Source organism: Oryctolagus cuniculus, chromosome 12 (genome assembly GCF_051225735.1).
Source record: "Oryctolagus cuniculus isolate XC-2025 breed Fujian yellow rabbit chromosome 12, ASM5122573v1, whole genome shotgun sequence".
NCBI lineage: Eukaryota > Metazoa > Chordata > Mammalia > Lagomorpha > Leporidae > Oryctolagus > Oryctolagus cuniculus.
The window spans coordinates 25,386,207-25,408,283 of record NC_142878.1 but is presented as its reverse complement, the minus strand read 5'-3'; the positions used below and the strand labels follow the sequence as shown (position 1 = coordinate 25,408,283).

At 49.5% G+C, this 22,077-nt stretch overlaps 1 protein-coding gene across 1 annotated transcript in view; it reads right to left on the bottom strand.

Annotated features, from left to right (window-relative positions):
* NIN (ninein) overlaps positions 1-22,077 on the bottom strand; it is a 111,978-nt gene that overhangs the window by 71,239 nt on the left and 18,662 nt on the right. Inside the window, exons 3-4 of the mRNA XM_089309720.1 lie at positions 16,617-16,698; positions 3,581-3,750 (exon numbers count right to left, since the gene is read on the bottom strand). Coding sequence (XP_089165846.1) covers positions 3,581-3,750; positions 16,617-16,698 — 252 coding nt within the window. The remainder of the gene's footprint in view (positions 1-3,580; positions 3,751-16,616; positions 16,699-22,077) is intronic.

Below are 22,077 nucleotides of genomic sequence, written 5' to 3'. Positions count from 1 at the left end.
ACAATGGCTGAAGCTGGGCCAGGCCAAAGCCAGGAGCTTCTTCCCTGTCTCCCATGTGGGTGCAGGGGCTAAAAGCACTTGGGCCATCCTCCACTGCTTTCCTGGGCGCATTGGCCAGGAGCTAGATCAGAAGTGGAGCAGCTGGGACTTGCACCGTTGTCTATAAGGCATGCTGGCACTGCAGGTGGCGGCTTTACCAGTTATGTCACAGTGCCAGCCCCTCTGACAACAGATTTAGCTTCCGACAACAAATTCAATTCCTCTACTTCCTTTATTGCTTTAGGAAAAATCAGGTGTATCTCAAAGCAAGAAAAACTGTAAGCCAGCAGTCTCACATTCCGGTAAGCAAGGATCCAGGAGTGGAAGGAAACCACAACCAAAACTGAGGAGGCTGCCTGGCCCCACCCAAGTACTCCCACACACTATTCAGCTTGGGAGCCAGCCAGTCCCACGCCCTCCTTCCACACTGCCTGGTGGCCCAGTGATTGGCCCCCAGTGGCTGAGGCTGGTACTGCCACCGGCCAGCAGAGAGGAATGCTACTGTGATGAGATGGTAGGCAGCAAGAGTGACGATGCATGGACAAAGCTGACCAGCACATCGTGCCCACCAGGGAGGGCAGCAAGTAACCCAGACACTTGCTGCGCGAAGCTGAGATTAGCTCTTTTAACCACGAAGAGACATTAAAAACGGGATACGTGGGGCAGGCGTCTGGCCTAGTGTTTAAGAGGCTTGTGTACACATCAGAATAACTGGGTCCAATTCCTGACTCCAGCTTCTTGCTTAATGCAGACGCTGGGAGGCAGCAGTGATGGTTCAAGTAACTGGGCCCCCGCACCCTGGAGGAGATGTGGATTGAATTCCCGACCCCAGGCTTCAGCCTCTGCCCAGCCCTGGCCATTGCAGGCATTTGAGGAATGGATCCGCGGATGGAAGCCGGCTCTTCATTTCTCTAAGAAAAAAAAAATCACAGGGCTGGCACTGTAGCATAGCAGCTACAGTGCCGGCATCCCATACAGGCACCAGTTCAAGACCCAGCTGCTCCGCTTCTGATCCAGATCCCTGTTAATGTGCCTGGGAAAGCAGTGGAAAATGGCCCAAGTGTTTGGGCCCCTGCACCCATGTGGGAGACCTGGATTAAGCTCCTGGCTCCTGGCTTCGGCATGGCCCAGCTCCAGCCATTGCGGCCATTTGGGGAGTGAAGCAGCGGATGGACGATCTCTTTCTCTCCCTTTCCCCTTACATAACCCCTCCCCCTGAAACTCTGAATTTCAAATAAATAAATAAATAAATAAATAAAAATCACAAATGAAGCTGTTAATTTTTTTAGAGATATGTTGATTTACAAATTGACAGGCTAAACTCAATTTCTGGAACATTTATTTTTAGGTAAATAAGCAGCTGGATGAGCTTTGGTTTGAGTCCACTTTCAGCAATAAAAGAGGCCAGGGATTATAAAAAGATGCTATCCGGTACCCCTGTAGCTCTCTGGCCTGGGGTGTGACAGACTGTCACAGGCAAGTCCCCACTGAGAACAGAGATCCAGAGGAACAGCCGTGTGTCGGCCTCCGTCAGCAGTGAACACGGCAGGGTCAGTACCCAGCAGCCTCTGCAGCATCTGAGAGAAGCTGGGCGCGTGGGGTGAAACGGCCCTGCGAGCTCTGTGCTTTCACCGAGACACAGCTGCGAGTCCTGGCCCACGCCCAGGCCCCAGCTCTTATCTTTACTCATACGTGAAACCAATCGATGGATAAGATGCAACAGGATCTAAGCAATACATGGCTAGCAACAAGGTCAGCTCTGCCTGAGAACTCTCTGGATACTGCTGTAAACTACCAGATGAAAAAATAAGCACTCACTGAATTTCTTAGCAAGATAACAACACCTTGAGTATTGAAAACAGTGAGGGCAAAATGAGATGTTAGACTTACAAGTGTCTCCCAGATAACAAAACTTACGTCCTTCAAGGCTTGGGACATTTTAGCCAGTTTTTTTTTTTTTTTTTTTTTTTTTTTGTCAAGAAGTCACGTAAGGACGTAAGAACAGACTCAACGTAATATAACAAGACCCTGCTGACATCAACGCAGACATGAAGAGGCCTGTGCTGACCGAAGCAGACAAATGTGAAGACAGAAAACTGCTGTGCACGGACGTGTGTTCCCGGACAAAGGTTCTCCTCTAAACTGTCAAGGGGACCTGGCGGGGTGGGGGCAGAGGCCACTCAAGCGATGGTCCCTGGGATGGGAAGGAGCTGCTGGCCCAGGCTCACCGGCCCTGGGGCTGGGATGCTGCGGGCTGCATTTTCCTTCTCCTTCCTCGCAGCTTTTTCTGTCTTCAGCCTCACTTCTCACCCACGCTGCTCCTAGCCCATCCACTCCTGTGGCTGCTCTCTCTCCCCACCAAGTGCCTCACATTTCTACCACTATTCCTTCACCTCTGGTGTGAGGACAAACATTACTTGTTTTTTTGTTTCTTTTTAAAAACATGATGCAAACTTCGGATCAGCAGATGGGTCACGTGTCCTTGTCAATTTCAGCACTTACTGCCCGTTTCATTTCTGCTCAATACCCAGGCTACCTCTACTTACCTTTGGCTTTGTGAGTGCTTTGGAAGGCTTAGGACACATGATGCCTAACTGTGGGGGACATCATGGGGAGCAGGCTTCCTGCAGACTTCAGTAGTGGAACTCCCGATGTTAGCAATGCGCAGGCGCAGGCCCCCCAACACAGCCCCCCCACTCAGTCGACAGTGTACAGACCGCTTTCAGAGAGCTGAGGTGCCTTGTCTCTTTGCTACTTGATATTCATATCTGAAATATCTGCAGGCCCCGTCTGGGCTGGGATTTGCAAGAAATATTTAGAGCTTGCTCAGCATGGTGTTTTCCATCACGTTCTATAATTGGGATGCTGGGAAATGAGCCGTAAAGAAAGAATAAAGAAAAATGCTACTGCTTCCCCCTTAGTTGGGAGATTATGGCAAACGCGCAGAATGACAAGAAGGGAGCTCGAGGAGGTAGGTGGGTCTCCACACGCAGGATGGCAGGACGGGCTCAGTACCCCAGCACCGGGCAGACACCGGGAGCAACCGCTGAGCACCGGCAAAGCGCCCCTGCTCCTATCCTGAGGCAAGAACCAGTGTGAGAGCTGGCAGTCTCGGCACAAAAGAGAAGACGCAGGGGCTCAGGATGTCTCAACACACTGCTTTTAGCCCATGCACGTCGTGGACGCCATTTCACAGGGGAAGGGGAGGTGCGGATAAGGTGGTTTTTTTTGTTGTTGTTTGTTTGTTTTAAGATTTATGTATCTGAAAGACAGAATTACAGACACCGAGGAGAGGTACAGTGCCAAGGAGAATCAGGAGTATAGCAGAACGCAGAGAATACAAAAAAGGCTGAATTCTTCGTGGATAAGAAGCACGCCCAGAGATGCCACTTCGCCAAAAGCTGAGAGGCGAACACATTCCAACAACAGAAAGAGGAGCCCAGTATGTCCAAAAGTAAGCAGTGCCACCAGCCAGGAGACGGCGAGGGGCCAAGGTCCCCGGCAGCCCAGGTGCAGGTGCACGTGCACATTAGCTACTTACCTCGCTGCTGTCCTCGGCGGGCAGGTGCGGAGGCGGGACTTCCTCATCCAGCGGCTCAATCACTGTCACCTCTGCAAACTCCTCCCCGGACTCCTGAAACTCGGGCAAGGACCTCCGTCCATAGCGCTTGCCACCTCGAACATACTTGGGCTGCGCTTCGAGGGGGCAGTCTGGACAAGGAGACAAGAGTTGAGGCCACATGACACGAGAGTCTCAGCCCCGAGCGTCTCGGCCCCGAGCTGACACACACAGCCGTCACGCCCGGCCTCTTATACCAGCCTCAAAATAAACCCCCACCGCTTGTCACTTGCGGTGGCCGTGGGCGTGTACGAGCCATCAGGTCACACGCAGAGCACGGCTTCTAATTCGGGGTGATTTATGGCACCCTGAATGGATATCTGCATAGGGTGGGACACGTGCACCCACCGCAGCGAGCGATTTGACTTCAAAGCACATAACAGATCAGGAAAAGGTGAGGAGTTGTATTAGTTCTTCTGTTAATTAAGCTGGTGTTTCGAAAGCAGGTGGAAGGGGAGATAGAGAGAGTTGCTATATTCACAGACTGATTCCTCCCAGGAAACCTTGGAAAATGGTAAGAAAACCAACACTGGATCCGCAGTGGGAAGTTGGTACCCACACCAATTAGTCTGAAAAGCCCTCCCTCGACTCGGCAACTCCTTCATTAAGCTCGCCACTCTGATCTACCCGACAAGCAGGGCACCCGACACCACAGACTCTTAGCAACGCTGACATGGAACTGGGCATCGGGACCTCGTTATAAAATTCAGAGTCGTGGAAGAACACAGCAAGTGTGAAACCGCATCGAGAAAAAATGGGATTTTTGCCTTCATGAGCTTCTGTGTTGTCCAAAATAAAAAGGAACATGCACTGAGGGAGAGCCATCTCAGGTTCAAGGTTCCCCATCACCTTCACCCCCAGCCTGCACCACAGCCATGGCCACCACCACTGAGGCCAGTACCATCACCTCTGCCACCCTATCACTTCTAAACCCTCCGATACAACAGACAGCTTTAAAGCAATAAAACAAATACTTCACTGTACTCAAATGTCATCTTAGACACTGATTTTTTTTTAGCGCCTTGCCCAGTAATAGCAGAATATAACATTCCACTAACATACAAAAGACCGGCACTACTTTGCTGTCTGTTGTGTTATCCACAGACACACATGGTCTCCCTGGGGAAGGCAGAGTGTGCTCTGAGCATGATGGTCTCAGCAGGTGCATCTCAACTCAGACACGTAGATTCTGAGATCAGTTCTGTGCACGTAACATCAAATGACAGTGGCTGACTAGACAAGAACTAAAAGACAACCCTGCCTGAATCTCCCTGGAAACCACCATGTTGGGCCTTTCCTGGGAGGATGGGTGCTCCTGTGTGACCATCCTCCTCCCCCGATGCCCTTCCCCAGGCCCAGGCTCAGATTTCAAACCCTCACAAGTGTGGCCAGAAGCACTCTGAAAATGCTCAGCGCAGCTCAGAGTGAGGCATTTATGCAAGCGTTATCACTGCTTAGCGATATTTATATCCAGCACTTGAAAAAGTCACAGCCACATCATTTCAGGAGGTCAAGCGATTCTCCGACAGGAAGTGCTGAGGCATACAGCATCCACACTGAAAACCACACGCAGAGGGGAAGGTACCCTTCATCAGCAGAGAACATGTCAGCTTGCAAGTGCTCAGGGGTGGCCCGGACACCCGAGCTCCTGTTGGTAGCTGATACCCACAGATGCTGATCGGGTAAGAGGCAAGGCAGAGTCATCCTTAATGGATTACAGTTCTCACTTTTAGTGGCACACCACAGATACACTGTTGAGTGACCAGGCGGGTTTGGAGAGGACCAAAAGGAAAACATACAACCTTGGGAGATGGAGCATGGGATTTTCCCAGTGGGAGAGCAAAGTCACTTTCTGTGCAGGGAAACGATCAAGGAGCCCTGGTGGCAGAATGGGCTTTTTCAGAGGGAAACAAGCATGAGAAAACAACTCTCCCAGAAAATCCACCGTGATCTCTGCCCAGACCCTCCTGGGCACGACAGCGCTCCCCAGCTATTCACTCCCTACCCCATGCAGTGGAGGGCGCAGCACAGCTGGGACAGCTCCTTTTGAAGCAATGGAAGGCAGCAGAGACTGTGAACACTTGGAGGACACTGCAGAGTCTGGTTTAGGAACTGACCTGCTGATGTTTGCATTGTCAGCAACTTCAAACACTTTAATGTATTGAATTACACTGTATTATCATAATAATTGATTTTAATCAAATGTTAATCCTACATGGAATGCACTTAGGAGAGGTCTTCAAAAGATTGATGGAAAATATGTATTATGAAAAAGCTGGGAATGAATTGCAAATATTTGTTGCATCAACATAGATTCATTTTGGTGAGAGGGAAGAGGGAGAGGGAGCTAGAGAATGAGCCAGTGAGTTCCCATCCACTGGTTCACTTCCCATTTGCTCGCAATGGCCCTGGCTGCTACCAAAGCCAGAAGCAGGGACTCAATCCAGGTCCCCCACGTGGGTGGCATCCCCAGGCCATCACCACTGCCTTCCAGGCTCTGCATTAGTAGGCTACTGGAGTTGGAACGAGAACCCAAGGTCCCCAGGATGGGATTCGGACATCCTAATCGGCATCTTAACTGCTGGGCTGAACGCCTGTCTTTTTTTTTTTTTTTTTTTTTTTTAAGATTTATTTATTTATTTGAAAGTCAGAGTTACACAGAGAGAGAAGGAGAGGCACAGGGGGGTGGGTCTCCCATTGCTGGTTCACTCCCCAATTGGCCACAACGGCCAGAGCTGCGCCAGTCTGAAGCCAGGATCTTCCTCCAGGTCTCCTGCATGGGTGCAGGGGTCCAAGAACTTGGGCCATCTTCCAGTGCTTTCCTGGGTCATAGCAGAGAGATAGATTGGAAGTGGAGCATCCAGGACTCAAACTAGTGCCCCTATGGGATGCCAACACTGCAGGCGGCAGCTTTACCCGCTATGCCACAGCACTGGCTCCATAAACTTATTTCTTAATTCAATTTATCCAAGAATGTTTTGAAGTGCCCTCATATGTGACAAAGTCAATTTCTAGAGAACCCTATTAAGCCACATAATCTTTCAGAATAAAGACATTAGCACGCACAGAGGAAAAATGGATTACCCAGGCTTCCTCATCCCCAAGTTTCCCCAGCCGTGCCTGTGACCCACAGAGGCGGCGACTTGTCACAGCACTGAGAACACTCACCTCTTAGAATGACACCGGCACACACCCTCTCCTGTGCAGACCACAGCACAGACCACACGAGACGAGTGCGGCAAAGGCAGGGAGGTGCAGTGGTTAGTCACCGAGCAGTCACCGCTGCGGGGAGTTGCAAAGTGTGAGCAGGCTCCAGGGCTTTAGAAGCCCCCAGCAGCAGTCAATCCCCCAAGCAGGAGGGCACTGCTGAACTCAAAGGAGGGCTCATTCGGTGCCTGCTACACCCAGAACTGCAGCTCTGGGCAAAGTCTGCTGCTTCATGAAAGCATCCAACAGATGGGACTCACATGTTTCCAGGGTTTCATTTTGTTTGGTTTCTTAAGAATGGAGAGGTGACAGGTATTTGGTGCAGTGGTTACGAGGCTGTCTGGGATGACTCCGCATCCCATATCAAAGCACCAGGGTTCAGTTCTTGGCTCTGCCTCCTGACGCCAGCTTCCTGCCAATGCAAACTTTGGGAGGTAGTGGTGGCAACGGCTCACACATTAGGGTCAATGCCACCCAAATGGCAGATCAGGGTTGTGTTCCTAGAGACCGGCTTCAGCCCAGCCCAGGGCCAGCCAGTGGGGGCATCTGGGAAGTGAACCAGAGCATGGGCGCTCTCTCTACTTGTCTGTCTCTATATATCTCTGCTTCTCAAACTTTTTTTTATAAAAGAAAGGAAATTATTTGTGTCACATGTCTTTCTTTAGCCTAAATAAAACCAGCTGCTCCAGTCCTGGGCTCCATGCTGGTGAAACTAAGCACTCAGAATGGCAGTACTGGCAGCATGGCAGTTCCCTGGAAGGATACTCCCGAGTCCTCCTGGGTTGCCAAGCTTCTCAGCCATTGCCCCTTCTTCCCTATTTTCTATTTCTCCTGCTTGGCAGCACTGCATAAACATCAGCATGAGCTCTGAAGGGAAGTACAGGAGACCAGCCTGCCTTGAGCAGTCGCAGCCCCTCTCCAGAGAGCTGATTATGACGCACCAGGAGTAGGGTTGGCGGTGAGGCAGCCCTGCCTGACCTAGTTTACACGATCAGGGTTTTATTCCATGAACCCAACACCTGGTTATGAGCAGCAGACAAGACAGAAACTGATTGGGGCGTAGTGGGTAAAGACGCTGCCTGCAGTGCCAGCATCCTATATGGGCGCCAGTTCGAGTCCTGGCTGCTCCACTTCCGATCCTGCTCTCTGCTATGGCCCGGGAAAGCAGCAGAAGATGGCCCAAGTCCTTGGGCCCCTGCACCCTTGTGGGAGATCAGGAGGAAGCTCCTGGCTCCTGGCTTCGGATCTGCGCAGCTCTGGCCTTTGTGGCCAACTGGGGAGTGAACCAGTGAATGGAAGACCTCTTTCTCTCTCTATCTCTGCCTCTCTGTAAGTCTGCCTTTCAAATAAATAAATAAATCTTAAAAAGAAAAAAAGAGAGCTAGAGAGAAAGAAACTGTCCCCTTAGGATTGCTGAAGTCACATAGAAGTGACTGACAGGCTCCACGTAGCACGCAGAGGAACACATTCAGGACATCCCAGATCCCATTTCTTCCTGCCTTGGAAATTAAAGCTTTGATGCGCAGGCACCACATTCTATGTTTAAAGGGTTTATTTATTTGAAAGGCAGTGTGAGTGAGAGTGTGAAAGAGAGAGAAGGACAGGGGGAGGGAAGGAGGGAAGGAGAGAAGGAGAGAGAGAAGGAGAGAGAATCAATCTTCCATCCACTGGTTCACTCCCCAGATGGCTACAACAGCCTGGAGTGGTCCAGGTAGAAGCCAGGAATCCCCAACTCCATCCAGGTCTCCCACATGGATGGCAGGGACCCAAGCACTTGAGCCATCTTCTGCTGCTTTCCAAAGACACATTACCAGGAAGCTGGATTGGAAGCAGAGCAGCCAGGACTCCAACCAGTGCTCACATATGCGATGCCGGCATTGCCAGCAGTAGCTTAACCCACTGTGCCTCAACAGTGGCCTCAAGGACATTACATTCTTTACTCCACATCTCGTCTGTCCCAAGAAGAAAAACTACACAGCTGTGCTAATATTCACCTTGTAAACCAGGATGAACCACCGTGCATGGGCCTGACTTTGCTCCTGCACTTACAACAAAAAGAAAACTGAAATACGTTAGGGAGAATGACTACTCCAGGCAGACAGGCCGGGGACAGCCAGGGGGGAGAGGCAGTACCTGCCCGCCCCGATTCCTCTCCCACTCCCCACCCGGCAGCAGTGTGGACGGTGGAACTGGAGCTTCCCCAGTGCTAGCCGAAGCAGCACAGCGCGTGCTTTCCCAAAAACCGTCCAGAGCCAGTGTGCGCTGCAGGTGGCCACTGACGCGCTAAGCTCTCCCAAACCCATGGCGTGGCTAGCCAAAGGCAGGGCAGTGAGGACCTGGCAAAGCTGAAATAGTCACCCAAGAGCCTCAACATCTTCATTCAATCAACTGCTTGCTTTGCAAAAATGCAAGCTGGGATGTGAAGCGAAGTGGCAACTACATTGTGCATACGGAAAGTTTAAGGTTTTCAAGGATGCCCTCCAGGTTCGTTCGATCTCTCTCTCCCTCTCTCTATTTATCTATCTGAGAGGTAGAGTTATGGGGTGGGGGGGGCAGCAAGAAAGGTCTTCCATCCGCTGGTTCACTCCTCAAATGGCCGCAATGGCCAGAGCTGAGCCAACCAGAAGCCAGGAGCCAAAAGCTTCTTCCTGGGTCTCCCACATGGGCGCAGGGACTCAGCAAGCACTCAGGCCATCTTCTGCTGCTTTCCCAGGCCATAGCAGAAGCTGGATCCATAGTGGAGCAGCTGGGACAGGAACCAGAGTCCTTATGGGATGCTGGCATTGCAGGGGGAGTCTTAACCTACTAAGTCACAGCACTGGCCCCCATGGTCATATTTTTCGAAGAGCATTTCACATGTTAGAATTATCTACCCAGCTAGACTTTAACACCCTCCAAGGAAGCAAGGATTCATGGGAAGAGCCTAGGCTTTGGAATCAAATGACTGTGGACCTGGACACTCGGTTCATTATCAAGGTTACAAGTACGTAACCTCACAGAGGCTTAATTTTCTTATTTGGAGGGAAGAAAATCAACAGGAGCTCTGTGGCTCAGGGTCACCACCCCATCTAGCAGCTCCTGTCCTGGGAGCTCCAACCACACTCTGGTCCTTCCACACAGACTCCTGTGGAGCCAGCAGCAGCCCAAAGCCATCAGGCCGGGGCGAGGCATCCGATGCCGGGCACCTTGGGGAACAGTCAGGAGAGCCTCACGGTCTTCTCACCTCTCAGCAGTTTCCTCAACCTCATTTTTCACAGGTAGGACTGGTGGCAGGTGCATGACATCATCCAGTCTGTCATCTGAGAAACTGGAGCTGCCCTGATCTTATTCTCACGCTTGTCCCAGTTGCCTCGTTAGCTTCCTTTAAAGGGGCACACCTGTTCTAAGCTTCCCTCCTGAAAACCATCATCCTCATGCCCCCTGTTGGCAAACCTTCTTAACCACCCAGTGGAGATGAACTAAAGTGTAAGACACAACTCCCAAATAAACTGCTGCATTATCACAATTCTCACCAGCCCTATTTTTCATTAAATTTTAAACAGCATATTTCTTGCACACACATATATATATTTAAAGAATGCCTTTTTATCCTTTGGACAATTAGCCTCAGTGTTCTTCAGCACAGTTAAATAGCTCTGACTGATAGACTGCTTACACAGATACATTATAATCTGCCTACTGATACACTATCAATTTTTTTCACTTGTGTTACATGAGGGTACTTTCAAAAGTTCATCAACAAATGAAATGAAAAGATAAAACTATTTTGGTGTGAAGAAATTTTGTCCAGGGCCGGCGCTGTGGCTCATCGGTTAAAGCCCCAGACTGCAGTGCCGGCATCCCATATGGGCACCAGTTCGAGTCCTGGCTGCCTGACTCTGATCCTGGGGAAGTAGTAAAGATGGCCGAAGTCCTTGGGCCCCTGCACCTGAGTGGGAGGCCTGGAAGAAATTCCTGGCCCCTGGCTGCTAATCAGCTCAGCTCTGGCCATTGCGGTCATCTGGGGAGTGAACCAGCAGATGGAAGACCTTTCTCTCTTTCAAATAAATAAAATAAATCTTTAAAAAAAAGAAAAAGAAATTTTGCCCATGCTCAGGCTTTTCATAATATGCATCTTTCATGAACTTCTTGAAAACCCCTTACGTGCACAGATTTCCAAGTTTTGAGAGCATTTATTGTGAATATACATTCAGCCACTGTCGTAAGTGACTGCGCACATCTGTGCCTCTCCATGATTTACACAGCATCAACTCATAGCATGGCACTGATCAGCCACGTGTAGTATCACAGTCCGCAGTGTCTGTCATCTTACGTAGTTCCAGAAAGGTTCTGTCATTTTTTATGACCACCGGTGGCTGTGGGTGTTTTCAACTTCCTGATAAACACACCTCTGTTGTTACTGGTGGCGGTGGGAGTGTTTTTGGTTTTTGTCTTCACCATTAGCATCTCATCAACACCGAGGGAACAGGCACTTAACCAAAGAGAGGACAGCAGCAGTCTCTTGGGCCACCTGTGACTCACAGCTCTGCAAGACAGGGGCCCTTAGGCAGGGCCCAGGCTCTGGCCCCAAGTTTCCACTGTGGATGCACAAACAAACTGCAAGCAGTGCAAACTGGGACCTAGCCCGGTGCTGGCCCACAGGACCCGCTTCCATGCACCTTTATTGAGTGAATGAAAACACGTGTGTTAATTATATCCCGGCTTCTTCCAGATAAAGTAAAAATAATTACAATGCAGGAAGTTTCTGGAAAAGGTCTGTTAAAAAATATATTATCTACAGGAAAACAATGCCTAGTTCTATTTTCCCAGTGAGTTGGCTTTCCCAAACCTGAGTTTCTCTTCCCGCAATAAACAAAGGAAAGACATTTTCCATGAGCCACATCAGGGCTTCCCGCATTAACTAGCATCGACTACAGAACAGAAATCTAATGCAAGATGCATCAAAGAGAAAAAAAATCTCAGGAGGGCAGCCCCAGTCCATGCATTCACGTAGCTCAGAGCTCACACCTACATTTCCATTACAAAAATCCTATAAGCCAAAGCCATCACAAGTGGAATAAATAGCTAATAATTAAGTTGTTGCCTGTCCTATTCCAGAAAAATAATTGAGAAATTAAATTGCACACATAGATAGGAGGGCTGTGCCCCTGGCAATGTTAATCAGCTTGGAACTGACCAAAGATGCCCTGTGTTTCCCCCCCCCTTTTTTTTTTTGCCCATATCTGAATTTCAGTATTTTTTACCATGTTTTGTTGTTGTTGTTGTTGCTATTGCCTTTTAAGGGAAAAATTCCAAGCTTAGAGAATCACAAATATGAGCATTAAAGAGATACTGAAAAGAATCCAGGCTGTATCCTCTAGTTTTAAAAGAAACAGTGCGTCAGAGAGGTGAAAAATGGCAGGGCCCAAGACTGCAAATCGTGACTCCATCTCACTTCCTCCAAACCCCACTTGAACTTCACTTTGGGATTGTTCACAAGCAGTTGCCTTTCTCCGAACGAAGGAGACACGCTGGGCACCTGCCAGCAGGAAGACGCCCTCGAGGGTGTCCATTTATGGTGGACAAAAATCTTACAAAAACACAAAGGGGCTTTCTTCATGGCTTAGCATCAGGGGTAGGGCGCGTCCAGCCCACAGAATCATTCAGTCTGGCCCTGCCAACGCAACCACAGACGGGACTCAAAATTCCATAAATTTGTAGCAGGCTAAATTTTAAGTTGCTAATTGTGTATGGCCTGCAAATGTTAGAAATACCCAAGGGGCTGGCGTGGTGGCCTAGTGGGTTAACATCCCATATGGGCCCTGGTTCAAGTCCTGGATGCGCCACTTCCAATCCAACTCCCTGCTAATGCGCTTGGGAAAGCAGCAGAAGATGGCCCAGGTACTTGTCCTGTACCCATGTGGGAGACTGGAAGACATCAACTCTGGGAGCTGAATGGATTTTACATATTTTCCAGCACAACCACTTTTACATGGGAGGTGACCACAACCACAGAGGGGGTGACATACAAGGTCTCCCCAACACACAGGCAGAGGTAGTATTCACTAACTCCTAGCCCAAGACTCTTCATGTCATATCATGCTGACTTTCTACATTAAAGTCTGGTTTAGCACACCTGTCCAGCTTAAAAACAAACAAAAATCCCTTTTAGGGGCCAGAGTTGTGACCAGAGGGTTAAGCCACTGCTTGCAACACCAGTGTCCCATAGAAGAGCACCAGTTCTTCTGCCAACCCAGCGTCCGGCTATTGCAACTGGGAAGGCAGCAGTAGATGGCCCATGTGCGTGGGCCCCTACAGCCATGTGAGAGACCCGGATGGAATTCCAGGTTCACAGCTTCAGCATGGTCCAGCCCTGGCTTTTGTGTCCATTTGGGGAGTGGACCGATGGATGGAAAACCTCTTTTTTGACAGGCAGAGTAGACAGTGAGAGAGAGAGACAGAGAGAAAGGTCTTCCTTTTGCTGTTGGTTCACCCTCCAATGGCCGCTGTGGACGGTGTGCTGTGGCCAGCGCACTGCGCTGATCCGATGGCAGGAGCCAGGTGCTTCTCCTGGTCTCCCATGGGGTGCAGGGCCCAAGTACTTGGGCCATCCTCCACTGCACTCCGTGGCCACAGCAGAGAGCTGGCCTGGAAGAGGGGCAACGGGGATAGAATCCGGCACCCCGACCAGGACTAGAACCCGGTGTGCCGGCGCCGCTAGGTGGAGGATTAGCCTAGTGAGCCGCGGTGCCGGACGAAAACCTCTCTTTCTGTCTCCTCCTTCTCTGTTGCTCTGCCTTTCAAATACATCCACAGTTACATGCATACACGTTCTATAACAGTCTCGGGTACTACAGAATATCGGTCCCTGGCACTTCTGTTTCTAAGGAGGTGCCTTAGGATCTTTTTGCTTCTCAAGTCTCCTTCAGATAGTTAGAGAGGAATCTTTTCCTACGAGTTGACTAAGTCCACCAATTCCAAAAGGCAAAACAGGAAGAGTACAGACCTCGCCCCGAAGCTTCAAGCAGAAGCTAACACGGAGGCCCCGGGCACCTTCATCACTACTGATCAGGTGTGAATCACTCCTGATGCCTCTGGCTGCCTCTGCGGGCCAGGCTGCATGGACTCAGGCTGCCTCAGCCACTTCGAGGCTACAATCCTTTGCCAGGAGCCCTGGAGCATTACAGGAGCTCCCTGGGTGACACACTTGTTAGCCTCCTCCACCGCCATCATCCTGAGACTCCAATTCAGCCATGAACCTCTTGAGGCCTCAACTGCTCACTGAGAGAACGGTCGCATTCCCCCCAGCCCTAAAAAGCCATGGTCTGTGATGGAAGGGTAACTGTTTTCTTCAAAGAAGAGGGGCCCTCAGATGGCCTCAGGGATCTGCTGCCTCTGAGTCCCGTCCCTTCTCCTGCCTTCTCCCCAGCCGCGTGAGGGGCTGCGGCCATGTCTCAGAGTGGGTGGAAGAACGGGTGGGTGGAAAGGATCGTAGGAGCCCCACGAGCAGCCAGAGGAGCCAGGGAGACGCTGACTAAGCATGGCCGCTGAGGAACCACGCGGGGAACGTGGGAGGAAGAGCTGACCCGCTGCGTCTCCTGGGAGATGACACATCACCCACAGGATCCATCCCAGATCCTGGCAGGACAGACGCCAGGGGAGTCACACGAACGCCACACAGAATAGCAGTGATCGGTACTCTTGCTGCTGCCACTCTGAGACAGGGACTCTCTGCAGCCCACGCGAGGCAGAAAGCACACAGCAAAGCTGAGACAATCCCTGCTGGGTGCCCTCCTGGAACCTTGACCAAATGGAGGTCTGTGCCCACACAGGAGCGAGGCACACACATCACGCAGATCCAGCTTTGCAAACTTGACTTCCTGGCTACCGCCAAGCCCAGCCAACCACCCTGCTGTCTGGATCCCTGCACCACACAGCTCTAAGGGGCACCCAGTGATGAGCACACATCTGCGTGTTTATTAGGACAAGTTTCTGGCAGGTGACGGCACAGGGTTTGAAGAAATGGCAACCATGCATGTGTGTGGGCGGGCTGCCCATTCCAACACCACATAAAAGCCCATGATCACTGAATTCCTGTGTGTATGAGGATACTTCAAGAAGTTTCTGGAAAATGGAATTCAAAGATAAGTTTATTTTGATGCCCAAAAAAAATTTTTTTTGAGATCTGCGCATGGATTCAAAGGTTCACGAAAAATCCCGTTATGAAAAAGCTATGCAAAGGGTTTAAACACTGAGTGAACCAAAATAAACTTATCTTTGAACTCCATTCTCTCCAAGAGCTTTCTGAGGTGCCCTCACAGTACCTCTATGTTTCTATTAAGGAAAGTGTACACCAGCGGTGATGTCACCATAGCTCTATTCAGAGTCCCCAGATCGTGCCTAATTATTACCAGATGACAGGCAATCTTAAAGAACCATAAATCCCAGTAACATAGGTCATCCCATAGGTAACTGAAGTCCATGTTCTGGCAGTGGCCACCTACAAAAATTCTGTTATTAGTCAGGAAAATCTCCAAAAGGCAAGTGACCTGCCTCCAGGCCCCCCCAGGCTTCCAGCGCGTTCTGGCCAGCCCCGGCATTGACAATAAGCTTCCTGGAGGTGGCCACCCTTAGGCAAAAGTGAGAGGCTCAGTCCAGAACCCACAGCATTACTAGAAAGAAAGCGTTCATAGACAGGACGCTAATCTGGAACATTCTAGAAGGATAAGCATGCATTCCCATTGGCGCTCCATCTCAGAGGTCACAGTGAAGGACTCCCTGCAGCAACAAAACGTGAACACCTCTCCTCAGTGCCAAACTGAGCTGTATTTGGAAAAAAAAAAATCGTCTCCTTTTTAAAGTCAGGTTCACTGCGGAGTCATTTACATTGAGTAAATTTCACAACATTCGTGCACGATTCTGTGGGTTAGAAAAGTTCCATCATTTAACTGTATCACACATCAGATTTGAAAGTTCCATCAAACCCCAAGTCCCCCAGTGTCCCTTTAGAGTCAACGTCTAGTTCCAGCTCATGAGGACCACGGAGCTGTTGAAACCAGATTGCACCACCATTCCAGTTTCTACCCTGTGTAGACTTCCCCTTAGCTACCTGCCACATTTCATTCATCCAACACACATACACACACACAGAGAGCTTTGAACACGGTGACATTTGACTATGTTTTAAAAATCAAGAAATACAAAGTTCTTTTCTTTCCCAACATTCACTGAACACTGAGCATTCCCAGGGCTCCTTGAGACACTTGGAGATGTACAAATGAACCACACAGTCCTGCAGGAACCATCCCCAGAGAGCGCAGACAGGTAAGCAATCCTAATACCGGGAGCTGATATTCACAGCAGGGAGTTACCCAACCACTAGGACTAAATAAAATCAACTCCCGCCCGGCCACCCTCCTCCTCTCAGGGAAGATGTCCCCCAAAGCTTCTCCTGCCACACGTGCAGCCAACAAGGACAAAGGCAGTCACCAGCTCCGCTGCCACCCCATCCGACACGGCGCCTTGCAACAAACCCAGTGATTTTTTTTTTCCCCATAATGTACTGCTGGAGTAAAGACGTCTCATTCGAGTGTCCAACAGCTGCAAGGCTTTTAGGATGCTATCGAGAGAGAAGGCACTGAAAATAACAGCTGACTCCGAGAGAGGCAGATGCCCCAAATCCCCCCTGCACATGCTTCAGGGTCCCCACATTCTTCCCTGGACAACTCTTAATGGAGGATGTGGAGCAGAGGAAAAAAAGAGGTGGCCTTACCTGGTTCTTGGAACTGTTCTTCATTTGACAGAGTTCTGGACAAGATCAGTATCAACGCTTCTTTAAATTGATCAAAATGCACCTTAAGAAAAAAAAAAAAAAGCCAAGAAGATTACCTTTAAAATCACTTCCACAGCCCTGAGAATACAAATCTATCTAGAGGGTAGCAGATCTGTTCTGTTTGTTTGCTCCTGTCCCGATGACCTGGAAGCGAGTCACGACCCACTTCGCTGCCTTGCATCTCTCAAAAGCACAGGAGGTACAGTGGGACGAGCACTTCCAGCACACAGGGCCGAGACACCAACACCGACAGGGGCGGTGATTTAGTCCCCAAGTGAAAGCAATAGGGCAAAGCCCTCCTTGCAAGCTCAGGAAAAGACATGTTTTGAACTCTGAGCTCCTTTGATTTGTCTGAACAAGACCAGACGAGAAAGCTGTCAAATTGGATATTGGGGAGAAGTTCCGAGTAAGTGATACATTGTCACGGAGCCCCAGAGACCCTCTCATTTCCTACATAACCAAGCAGGCTGTCTTTTGGGGTGACTGACACACAGTCTTGCCTGGGGCAGGCATATTTTCTTCATCTCCCAAGACCTTTGTGACTGGATAAACAAGCAGCAATCAATAGCAAACACAAGGGGCCGGCGCTATGGTGCAGTAGGTTAATCCTCTGCCTGCGGCACCGGCATCCCATATGGCTGCCAGTTCAAGACCTGGCTTCTCCACTTCCCATCCAGCTCTCTGCTATGGCCTGGGAAAACAGAAGATGGCCCAAGTCCTTGGGCCCCTGCACCCATGTGGGAGACCTGGAGGAAGCTCCTGGCTTCCAATTGGCTCATCTCCAGCTGTCGCAGCCATCTGGGGAGTGGTGAACCAGTGATGGAAGACCTCTCTAGCTCTGCCTCTCAAATACAAAAATAAATCTTAAAAAAAAAAAAATAGCAAACACAAAGGATTAAAGAATCTGAGAAAGCACTTTCCTGAATTCCTAAAAATACAATCACCATGAAGGAAATGAACAAGAACCCAAGTGTTACTTAGGTAAATACTCATCCAAACTGGGGGTATCATTATGGTTAAAAATGTGAACCAGTTTTTTTCTGAGATTTATTTGAAAGGCAGGGTTTACAGAGAGGAGGAGACAGAGATCTTTCATCCACAGGTTCACTCCCCAAATGGCCGCAACACCAGGCTGGGCCAGGACAAAGCCAGGAGCTTCTTCTGGGTCTCCCACATCAGTACAGGCCCAAGGACTTGGTCCATCTTCCACTGCCTTCCCAGGCCATCAGCAGAGAGCTGGATTGGAAGTGGAGCAGCCAGGACTTGAACCGCCACCCATATGGGATACCGGCACTGCAGGCGGAGGCTTTACCCACTGTACCACAGTGCTGGGCCCTTAGGTCTTCTTCCACTGCTTTCCCAGGTGCACAGCAGCAGGGACTGGGATCAGTGCTCAGAAGGGATGCTGGTGTCACAGGCGGCACCACAACACCACCACTGCACCACAACACTGGCCCATTAACAGTTTGTGGCCAAACATATTCTTCTACAAGCTAAATTTATATGACCTTTCCTTGGGAGAGAGAGAGAGATGCTACTTTTTACCATTATAATTCTAGTTGGATCAAGAGGCACCTATCCATACAGGACCCCAGATGGAAACGCAGAGTTGACAGATTTGTGCCTTGTGCTACTACAGCTGTCTCTGGATGTTACAGACAACATATTACCTAGGTTTAATTATAGGTGACAGACACAAAGCACTTTCAGGGGCCCTTGATGTGGTGCAACGGGTTAAGCCACAGCCTGCAGTTCAGCATCCCATACTGGCGCCAGTTCGAGTCACGGCTGCTCTACTTCTGATCCAGCTCTCTGCCAGCAGTCTGGGAAAGCAGTGGAAGATGGCCCCTGCCATGCACATGGGAGATGTGGATGAAGCTCCTGGCTCTTGGCTTTGGCCTGGCCCATCCCTGGCTGTTGTGGTAGTTTGGGGAATGAAACAGCAGATGGAAGATTCTCTCTCTATATATCTCTCTCTGTCTCCGTGACTCTCCTCTAACTCTGCCTTTCAAATAAATAAACAAATGAATAAGTAAATCTTTAAAAAAATAAACATTTAAAAAGCACTTCCAAATTAAATTAGGAAAGGCAGCAAACCTTATTGATCATCAAAACAAAGGAGGGGAAAAAAAATCACACAACGTCTCATCTGTGCCAATCAAAGGAGAAAAACCCACTTCAATTTACACATCCTAAAGCCGAATTTGCTTGCTTATGTTGATTTCTCCACCACCTTTGTTTTGTTGGATTGAAATTACCCTCCAAAATCATATTCCATTCAAATTGTATGGACTTTTTAATTTTATACACAACTTGATGACTGGATCTACATAAACATTACAAAATAATCTCCACATTTAAGCTAATTAATAGATCCATCACCTCACATAGTTATTTTTAAAAAATTATTTGTTGATTGTTTTTGGTTATGAGAACACGTGGCCAGTTTCAAGTCAGACTGTATGGACTTTAAGGACCAATGTCAGCCAAGCAGACGTCCGTGGGGTGGGGGTGGGGGGCACCTGCTGAAAACCTGGGGCATAATCCCTGCAAGGGTTAACACACGGCAGAAACATGAACAATGCTAATTAGGTCTCACAGTTGACAGCACATTACAGGCGGGAGGGCCAGGGCCTGCCTCCGTGGGCCTGAGTTGGAGATGGGCTCAGGGCCTGTGTACCCCAGTCCCCGTGGGCCAGGCCATCCTCCCCAGCAGCCAATCAACCCACAATCATTACACGCCCAGGCACTCGCCCAACCTGGCCTGCTGGACAGGCGTCTCTAGCAATGGCCCTCCTTTCCAGGGCAGGCAGCAGAAGGGAGCAAGGACATCTCAGGCTCTGGAGCAGGTGGATCCAGTTTCTAATTCTGCCTCCACTGCCCACTTCCTATCGTGAACGGGCTCCGTTACTAAGCCTCTTTAAATCACGCATCTGTGAACATGAGGATATCCAGGAAAGGATATTTATGATTCATTCCACAAATATTTATCAAGCAGCTGTCACATGCCAGCACTGCCCTCGGCTCTGGGGACAAGGCGGTGACCAAGGGGGACAAAACTCCAGCCGCACAGAGCACAGACTCTCAGAAGTGTCACCGGGAGTCAGGGAGGCACACTGCTGGCAGCAGGACAGTAATTTAGGCTAATGATAATCCTACTGCGCTCATGGCAGTTAGGGAGGGAGGTAAAAAGAGCATCACGAACCAAGTATACAGAATATAGCAGGATGCATGAGGGTACTCCAGAAGGTGGATGGAAAATGGAATTCAAAGATGAGGTGCTTTTTTTTTTTTTTTAAGGTTTATTTATTTATTTGAGAGGCAGAGTTACAGAGAGAGGGAGAGACAGAGAGAGAAAAAGAGAGGTCTTCTACCCACTGGTTCACTCCCCAAATGGCTGCAATAGCCAGAGCTGGGCCGATCCAAAGCCAGGAGTCAGGAGCTTCTTCTGGATCTCCCACGTGGTGCAGGAGCCCCAGCACTTGGGCCATCTTCCACTGCTTTCCCAGACCATATCAGAGAGATGGATCAGAAGAGGAGCAGCCAGGACACCAACTGGAGCCCATATTGGATGCCAGCACCATGGGTGGAGACTTAGCCTACCACACCACAGCACCAGCTTGGAAGATGAGTTTATTCTGATATAAAATAAATAAATAAATAAAAAGAGAAAAAAAATCTAGAAATCCATGCCTAGGTGGGGTCTTCAACATGTTTCATGGAAAACATATTTTGAAAAAAGTCTGTATGGATTTCAAGCTTTTGAATTCTATTTTCCACAAGCTGTTTGGAGAACTCTTGTAGTGGGCACCCTGCAAGTGTGGTTAACACTCCAAAGTGTACTAACGGGGTGTATCTGCTCCCCTCACTCCCACAGGGAAATGAGGCCATACTTTAGAGCCAGGCAATTGGCCTTGGGGGAGAGAGACAGCAGAGGAGGAGGGTGGAGGTGGCAAGGGTCAGGGCCCCACCTGCCCCCACCCCACTCACCAGGGATCTGTAGAGCTGCCCAGCTCCAGAGAGGTGGATTCAGCTCTCTGTGGAGGGACCGCAGTGGTGCTAAACTTCTCTCCCTCAGGGTATTCCTGGAGGGGACGTGAGCGAAACCCAAGCCCCCCCTGGTTACAGGGAGAAGGGAACAGAGAGAGACTCCAATTTCAGAAGCACTTGTCCTGAGAACCCCAAGTCCCTTATTCTTGACTCTGCACGTCTCCTGCCTGTGAGTCTTCTAAAGGTGGAAGTTTTCTCAGAGGCAACTGTGAAGAACCCTTGTGAATCTGGTCCCAGTAGAGCTCAATTCAGCAAGAATGGGCAGCGACAGTCTCCCGCGGTCCATCTCCCTCAACGTTGCTCCCGTGGACATACGACAAAGACAGCTATAATCCAGAATTAATTGTAATCAACTTCCAAGGCTGTAGAAGAGGCCTAAGTATCCCTCGAATATGGGATAGCGAACACAGAAACTTTTGAGACTGTATAAGCCTCAACCACATGGAAACTTGTTTATCTCACAGCTTCTACTGCAGTCTCCCAGATAATCCACAAACAAGTGCATCAAAATCGGAGACAGGCATCACGAGCCCCAGTCACTCTTTTCATAGGAAATGCTACAGGATCAACGTGGGGTCTGCCTACTCTTCCTCTTCCAGATCTATCACCAACTTCATTTTTCTGCTCCCCAACCCACTGCAGATCAGAAGCAGCAGATAAAAGAGAAGGACAGCCCAAGGTAAGTACCAGAAGCAATTGAGGAAAAACTGAGACTGAGGAAATACATCACCATCCTCCTCCAACCAAAACTAAAATAAAAGGTTTTTTATGCTTTAATAAACTACTTCTTTAAAAGCTGACAGGTGCACTCAAAAATCTAGTAGGTTGGAGTTATTCAGTGTTGGGCAAAGATCCCTAAATGTCACCAAATGAATTCTGAGGGTATCACTCCTATAGAAGAACAAATGAGGGACCAAGATCTAGAACAACACAATGTTTAACATACTCTTGGATAGGGTGAAACTTTAAAAACAATATTTGAGTTCCCAAAGGGCAATGTGTTTTGTCTGTTGCTACCTGGGGTAAACGACTACACAGATGGGGATATTATTGTCAGCTCATTCTCCCCTGGACATTTTGTCATTCAAATCTCATGACATCCATGGGAGACAGTCAAGTCAGGGATCCCATCTTGAAATCGAGGAGAGAGGCTTAGAGGAAGGCATGTGGCTTGCACGAGGCTGCAGGTATTGGAAGTGATGGAGTTAGTGGGAGAATCAGGCCTTCCAACTGGATTCTTCAAGCCTAGCAACCCTGCCCGACCCGAATGGCTTCACTCTCCAGGGACACGCCCTGCTGCTGCTGAGACAACCCCTGGACTGCACAGAAGCCGGTAGATGGAAAGCACACA